The sequence below is a fragment of the Penaeus vannamei genome, chromosome 5 (assembly GCF_042767895.1).
Source record: "Penaeus vannamei isolate JL-2024 chromosome 5, ASM4276789v1, whole genome shotgun sequence".
Classification (NCBI taxonomy): domain Eukaryota; kingdom Metazoa; phylum Arthropoda; class Malacostraca; order Decapoda; family Penaeidae; genus Penaeus; species Penaeus vannamei.
Window position 1 is genome coordinate 1,155,258 of NC_091553.1, and position 7,500 is coordinate 1,162,757.

Here is a 7,500-nt window from a genome sequence, read left to right on the forward strand (position 1 = left end):
CAACAGTGTTGACAATAAGATAATTTAAATGAAGGATAGATATGAAGTCATTATATATGTGAGATTTTTAGTTGATATTTGGAGTTGCCAGTACGGAGTGTAATTGCACTTTTTCCGTATTTGCAAGTGAACTGGCTCCGAGGTCGCAGTATGGAGGGTGAGAGTACTTTTGCTGGTGACCCATTTGAGCTGCCTCCCGCTCTGTCAAGGAGATTGTCCCATGGAATGTCACACAGTATTTCCCATGGCCTGTCCCATGGCCTTGCTCGGCCAAGGCTAGTCACCAAGCCAGGAGCAGGGTACGTAATAGGTATTTGCATGTTCATATGTTAAGGAATACATTTCCTAAATTTATATTTATTCCCATGGATCATTTTAATTTGTTTTCTTTTTCTTTCCAAACAGCCCAATGAGTGTGAAGTTAATGCAAGCAAGGAGGACAGTTGAAGACCACATTGGCAGAATTGGATTTGGCAAGAGGAGCAGGAAAAGAGACTGCAGTTATGATGAGACTCCTGGTAACTTATGTGGCTTCAGGTTCCTTCAGTTAGTTCAGGAAATTTTGTTGTTCCAGAAATTGTTTCTTATGCATTAGCCATTAGCTATTACTATAAAGGTAATAAAAGAGCCATGGCTCTTTATCTAATATTGCATGTGAGTTTTATATGTATGTGTCCTTTCTCTCAGATCCTAGCAGAAGAAACAGCCTTGATCTTGAGGGGGGTGTGAGAGAAGCCAGCGTCGTATTAGTAAGGGAGAGAAAGTTAGTTCCTGTAAAGTTTGTGCAGAATGGAATGATGAGGTTCAGCTTCCTACTTGAGACGTGCCAGCCAGGAACTGTTCCAGACCCACAGTTGATTGCTGCTGTTTTAGACTTGGTTGGTGGAAGTGAATTCAAAGTATTTGGTTTAGTTATACTTCATGAAATAGAATTTTAGTGTGAAGCTGCAGTAACTATATTATTGTACTTTTGGACTGAATGCATATAAATCTATTGTATTTGTCATTTAACCCACTAATTGTTCCCATTCATGAATCTTTGTACTTTGGGGCCTCAGTGAAAAAGAAACTACTGATTCCCTGAACTGGGGAAATTATTTTACAAAATATTGATATTAAAAATTTTGCTGTTTAATTCTCATTACTTCCTCTCCCCAGCCAAGTGCTCCAGTAGTAGCCCGTGCAGCATTTCTGATGGAAGTGTGTCACTTTGTGCATCGCTGTAATCGCGGAGCTTGGCCAGCATGGATGAAGATGTCCCTTCCAATGTATAGACCATCAGGACCTCTTGCCAGGACTCCTCCATCAGGAGCACGAAGGACACATATTTTACAGAGGGCAGCTGGGAGGATGTTTTACCAATGGGCTGAAGTAAGAGAACAATGATTTCATTATCATATATTTTTCAGTCTTTTTTTTTTTTTGTCTCTTTGTAAATGTAGTAGTGTAATGTAGTGTTGATTATATGTTATAGAGATAGGATCTGTCACAGTGTACTGCACACTCACTAGCTGTGTATATTTTATAGATTATTAACAGGATGTCCAGTATTTTTATATGATTAATGTTCAAGAAACTACTAGAACATGGACAACAAAATTTAAATTATGCAGGTAGCCATTTATGATAAAAGCCAAAGAAAATAATAGAAAGTTGATTAATGTAAGAATACCAAGAAATGTGAAATTATTTTCAGAAAAATAAAAACCAAATAGTCAGTATGATTTTTTTTTTTCTCTCTCTCTCATGTAGATACATAGATATGTACAAGGGATGTTATATGCAATAGTGTCCTTACTTACTTTGTTGTTTCATTTGTACAGTGTGGAACACCCTGCTTATAGCTTCAATATCTTTAATCAGGTTTATTTTGTGACCTCTTTCCTAACAGGCATTGGGAACACGTTTGGAAGAGATACTAGAGGAGTCAGGTCCCACAGTAGAAGAAGTGGTGGCACCTGTCACAGATGCAGAGACTCGCCGTGCTCTGAGGGCCAATGACGAAGAAGAGGACTTTCTGGATGAAGGTGAGGTTAAGAGGATTTGAAAATGGTTGTATCATTTTTTTGACAAAACTTTTCATTATGTAGTCAGGTTTCTGTTAGGCAGATATTTAGGAAAGTGTATGAAATGTAGACTAATTGCTTGTCTTCAATTCTGATAGGAAATTAAGATTTTAGTTTTTTGTGTGGCAGATTGGGGTACTGATGAACTCTACAGAGAAATCATCAATTGGAAAAATAATGGAATATATTGTTATGAATAATCTTTACTCTACTTACTTATATTTTTTGACTTGTTTAAGGATTATTTCAAATATTATCATAAGCACAAGAAACAACTCGATAGTTGTGATAGATTCCTTACATAGAAGGATGAATTCTCATCTTGTGAGTATGTTGTCTCCGCATGGAATTCAGTACTGTTCATTATAAGTTTTGATTTTATGTGTTTATGCACAATAATGGTTGTTACTGAACTCTGATGTGAGTGCCACACAAGCTCCCTGGCCTCTCTTAACCCGACTGACCCAGCACAGACCAAAGTGGTACCTTTATTTACAAGGTTTGTAGGTTATCACTCCTGTGCTGCTGAGACAAAGTGTCTGTAATGCCTTATATAAAATTAAAGGTTTATCCACACTATAAGTCCAACACCAAACCCTTGTAGCTTCAGTGGAATGTGGAATTCCCCTAACAACCATTTCACCTACCATATAACCATTAGAAAATCAGTATCATGTATAATGGTCTCCTTGACTCCAGATTACCTTCAAGATATTATTTAGTTAAGTCTGGCTGATGAAATTTCATCCCCATTACCTGTAAAAAAAAAAAGAAAACAGGAGTTAAAAGTATGTCTCCATAAGATAGTCTACGGTTGATCGTTAAAAGTCTATTGCAATTCCTTTAACAGTCAGTGTCAATTCTGGTGGTGCAGAATGTCCAACAGCTCTGAAAATGGTGGCCGTGCAGCTGCTACTGGAGATCACAGCATTCTTGAGGGAAACCTACACTGGCTTGCCCAAATCTGAAAGGTGAATATGTATTGTTATTAAAGTCATCAGAACATGCATGGTTACTCAGTTAATGTATTGGTGGCAGCTTAAGAACATTTCATGATTAGAGTATATTAATATCCTATTCATGACACAACGATGTAGTTTTGAATGCTACCTATGATATGTGGATCACCTGGGATTTGGAACCTTTATTTTTATTTAATCCATGTTTACAGAAGTGATTAGTATATAGTTTAGCTAGTAGATGATTTTCACAAAAAAAAATAATGGATATGAAGGAGAGGTCAGCTTATTAATTCTACTGTATAATTGATAGTAACTGAAACTGGCCCATATGATATTACTGTGACGTGATTGAAGTGCATAATACATTTCAAGTGTTTTTCTGCCCAACTTGATAATTCTCTTATGCAGAATTCTTTCATTGAGAACAAATGGATCAATCAAAACTTTTTTACCTAGTTACAGGATGTCAGTGCGTGGAGAGAGACCTGGCTGGGGAGGACCAGGTATTGGTCTTGGAGGTGGGAAGGACCCCAACAGGAGGTGGTCAATGGCCCTCTCCTCCATGGGCTATTCACATGCATCTGCGCAGAGCCTCCAAAGCATAGGGGACAGTCATCCACGTATGTTTATGCATTAAGGTTATTTACAGTTAGGGCTTTGGGATGTTAAGTATCTCTAGAGACATTGCTTATAAGAACATAGATGAAGGATTTAAATAGAAATGGGTCATAGACAAGGCAGCAAGTGCAAAATTCATATTAATATGTCTTCATTTTATTCTTGGATAAAGAATTTTCTCTCTTTCCAGGTAGTCATTTAGAAATGGGGTGTCTCTCAGCGACCAAAAAAAAATTTAAGAGCAAGGTTTTATTTTATATATAAAAAGTTTTCCCAGGATATTTCTTCTCTGTCTTCTTATGAAAGCTGTAAAAGGCCTACAATAGGAGATGACTTCTGTTTTTTTCTGGAACTATTATTTTACAATGCATCATACCTGCCCACTTGTGGCATCCACTCTTGAACAAATGGTATGAGAAAGATATATCTCTTAAGAGAACAGAAATCTCATAGCATATTCACATTTACATAGTAATAACAGTATTTCAGATTTGCAAGTCAGATCTTCAGGCTTAAAAGCACTTATAGGAGCATTTTGAAGAAAAGTGCCAACCATTAGCTCATGTTCCATATCATTTTTAGGATAATTTATTTTTGTTTATCCTATTGGCACTAAGAGTACATGTATGAATGTACTGTTTATACATATGGCACCAGAAGTACTTTGTTTGGCCTGGCTGACCTCATCTATTTTATCAGTTGCTTGAATTTTCAAGATGGAAAGTTTTGAATGTATTTTTTTTACTGAGGCCTTGTAGTAATGACACTGATAATAGTATTCATATCATTAACTCCTAAAGTCTGATGTTGCGTAGTTAAATGTATATATTCTTTTGACATTCATTCAAAACTGCCTCAATAGAGCTTAGCCTGTCAGAAATTGGCAGACTGTGTTTTAGTGTCAGTGGAAGTTAAGGAATATAGAATAATTAATTTTGATACAGTTTGTTTTTCAATTTCACCCCCAAACCTATCCCCAGGAAAGCAGGAAAAGATGCTGAGCATGTAAATAACATCCTCCCCAGAGCTGGTGCTCTTCCAGTCATGGCTTATGGATGGTACATTCCGTTCTCATTTATCAATGGAAATAATGCAAAAGCCCCTTTCTAAATGATCAATGAGTCCAATCACTGTCCAAGAGCTCTGTGCACTCATGGCAAGTCAATCCCATCATTTGGGCCTTAAGCCGAAATTCTCATGATGGCAAGTTCCTGTCACCCCTGGCCCTCAGGCAAATTTTCCCATGGTAGCATGTTCACTTCACCCTCCCTCCAAGCCAAATTTTTTCATGACGTGATGGTCTTGTTATCCAGATTGTAGGTGTTAATTGCCAAAGGTATTCTTTCTTAAATATATGATCCATGATTTTCTTTGCTTTTCAGTTTGAAAGTTATAAAAAAAATGGAGTAGAACTTCTTAGCTATGATATTGAGACATCCAAAAGCATTGAGAGTGAATGGGTGTGTAACATGTAAAGTATATAACTTTATAAGTGTGAGTGAACACTTGGAGGTAATCACCACTAAAATAAACCTTTTCCAACAGCGGGATTCACAGGAGAAAGGAAGATAAGCTTTGCCCTCCATGACCCAGACAATGTTAGCCTTGGCAGCTCAAACACCACAGTCACGGTACAGGTTTGAACCAGCACGTTGACCTTCTATTTCCTTTCAAAGTAGAAGTAAACTCATCCATTTCTCAACCTCCTTGTGCATGCATTTTAACCTTCTTTGTTTATGATATGTGTATATGCTTTCTGGCATATTTCTTGTGAATCTTTGTAGTGCTTGTGTCCTTTTTATTTTTGAATTGTGATCTGTTTTTTCCCATTAGGTTTAGACGCATGATTTTTCTTTGGATGTGCATGTTTGCCTTTATGTCTGTGCTTGTGGCAAATGATACAGAATATATACATGAACTGAGGGGCCATAAACTGGTTACAGTTATTGATAAAATTGATAAATATATTTTAAATCCCTCAAATGTAGGGAACACTTATGGACATCTGGTCAACTAACATTGGTCTTAGTCCCTGCTTCCTCACATACCACCATCTTTAGTTTGCCAGTTTAGTTCAACCATGCCCGAGAAATGTCAAAACCTCTACCACTGTACCCTGGCATTTGTTGTTCACACGTATGTTGAAACTCCCTAACCACAAGATAAGGATAAAATCCACAGATCTTGTGAATTGAGAGATGTTATCTTCAGTGCAAAAGAATACCCATTGAATTAACCAGCACACCCTTTGATTCTGTGATGACATTGAAAATAATAGGAATAGGATATGAATTATGTCTTCCCTTTTATTTGATAAGGACAGTATAAGTATTGACAATTGTATGACTAATTGTCAGAAAAATTCATATCTCAAATGTGAAAGCTTTTTGCTGCACCTGTACATGCTGCATGCTTGTTTTCTCTCTTCTTCTATTTTCTTACCTATGTTTGAGTTTTCTTGATACCTTACACTCTGATTGCCTCAATGTTATTGATGGGCATTTGTTGTGCTTTTGCATGTGTGTGTGTGTGTGTGTAGGTGAGTGTGTGTGTGTGTGTGTGTATGTGTGTGCGTGTGTGTGTGTGTAGGTGAGTGTGTATGTGTGTGTTTGTATGTGTGTGCGTGTGTATGCGTTTGTGTGTGTGTGTTATTGTGTGTGTGTTTGTTTGTAACTTGCTTTTTATTGAGCTAGATATTTATTGGAAATACTGTATGAATATATAAGATTTCATATAATGGCTTGGCATCTGAAAAAGGGAAAAAAATGCATGAAGAGAATACAAAATTTTAAATGACAATAAGCACTTTTTTGAAAGAAAATGAATAATTTTGCTCTCATTTATTTTGCATGTGCAGTATACAACAAACTCATACTTCACTGCAGCTGACAGCAGTTTGAAGAATAATATATGTATTAATCATAAAAGATTCATTATACCAAAAGCCAATTAGTAAGGACTTACTTTCAGAGTGGCCAGTATTACGATGACGAGAGGCGACGGGCAGCGCAAGCATGCAGGAGCCACTTCCAGAAGAAGAGTGGAAGCCACAACTCCTCTTTCAAGAGGCGATCCTACAAACTGCACAGAAGGCCCAAGGACCCAGATTCAGAGTGTGAGGAGATTTTTCTCATTCATTTGTATTGCTGATATAATAAAGAGAGAGAGAGAGAGAGATAGTAACTGGGAGGGAATGAGAGAAGGGGGAATTAGAGAATTGAGAAACACAAGCAAAGGAAAAGACAGAGACAGAGTGGGAATGAAAGAGAGGAATAATGATATATATTTTATTCATCAACAAAAATATACATCATTCATATTTCTCATTTGCAGGATTCAAGGATTGGTGAATGTTTGAACAAAATGAGCCTGTCATGTCTAAAACTGAAGTGTTGTATCATTGCTTTCACATCAACATGTTGCAGACTTTGATATAAAACAGACATTTCTAACAGATTAGGTAATGTTTTTTATGTAATTTCAGCCATGAAGCGTTCTGACAGTGTGAAATCACGCAGGAAGGTGTCAGCATTCAGTGAAAGGTCTGATACTTCAGAACACCTTGAGCAAGAGGTTTGTTTTGTTTATATTCTGTATATATATATATCTTTTTCTGGATATGTTTATATAATGGCTAGTTTCTTTGATTTTTCATCATCCTCTACCTGCTTATATTTCTCATCTTCTCCCCTTCCTCTTCCTCTTCTATTTCCTCCTTCCCTTTTCCCTTTCTTTCTGCTTTGACTGTAGATTTTTTTGTCTTTTGATAGATTAATCAGCTTGATTAATTGATGTCTGTAATTGGTTGATGATACTCTGTACTTGCTAATTAAAAGGATTTTTCATGTTTTAGC

The 7,500-nt window shown here is 36.8% G+C and overlaps 1 protein-coding gene across 1 annotated transcript in view; it reads left to right on the plus strand.

Annotated features, from left to right (window-relative positions):
- unc80 (unc80, NALCN channel complex subunit) overlaps positions 1–7,500 on the plus strand; it is a 125,567-nt gene that overhangs the window by 82,172 nt on the left and 35,895 nt on the right. Inside the window, exons 26-35 of the mRNA XM_070121720.1 lie at positions 128–299; positions 406–518; positions 688–878; positions 1,159–1,371; positions 1,892–2,027; positions 2,917–3,037; positions 3,485–3,648; positions 5,192–5,283; positions 6,617–6,761; positions 7,131–7,219. Of these exons, the coding sequence (XP_069977821.1) occupies positions 128–299; positions 406–518; positions 688–878; positions 1,159–1,371; positions 1,892–2,027; positions 2,917–3,037; positions 3,485–3,648; positions 5,192–5,283; positions 6,617–6,761; positions 7,131–7,219 (1,436 nt within the window). The remainder of the gene's footprint in view (positions 1–127; positions 300–405; positions 519–687; positions 879–1,158; positions 1,372–1,891; positions 2,028–2,916; positions 3,038–3,484; positions 3,649–5,191; positions 5,284–6,616; positions 6,762–7,130; positions 7,220–7,500) is intronic.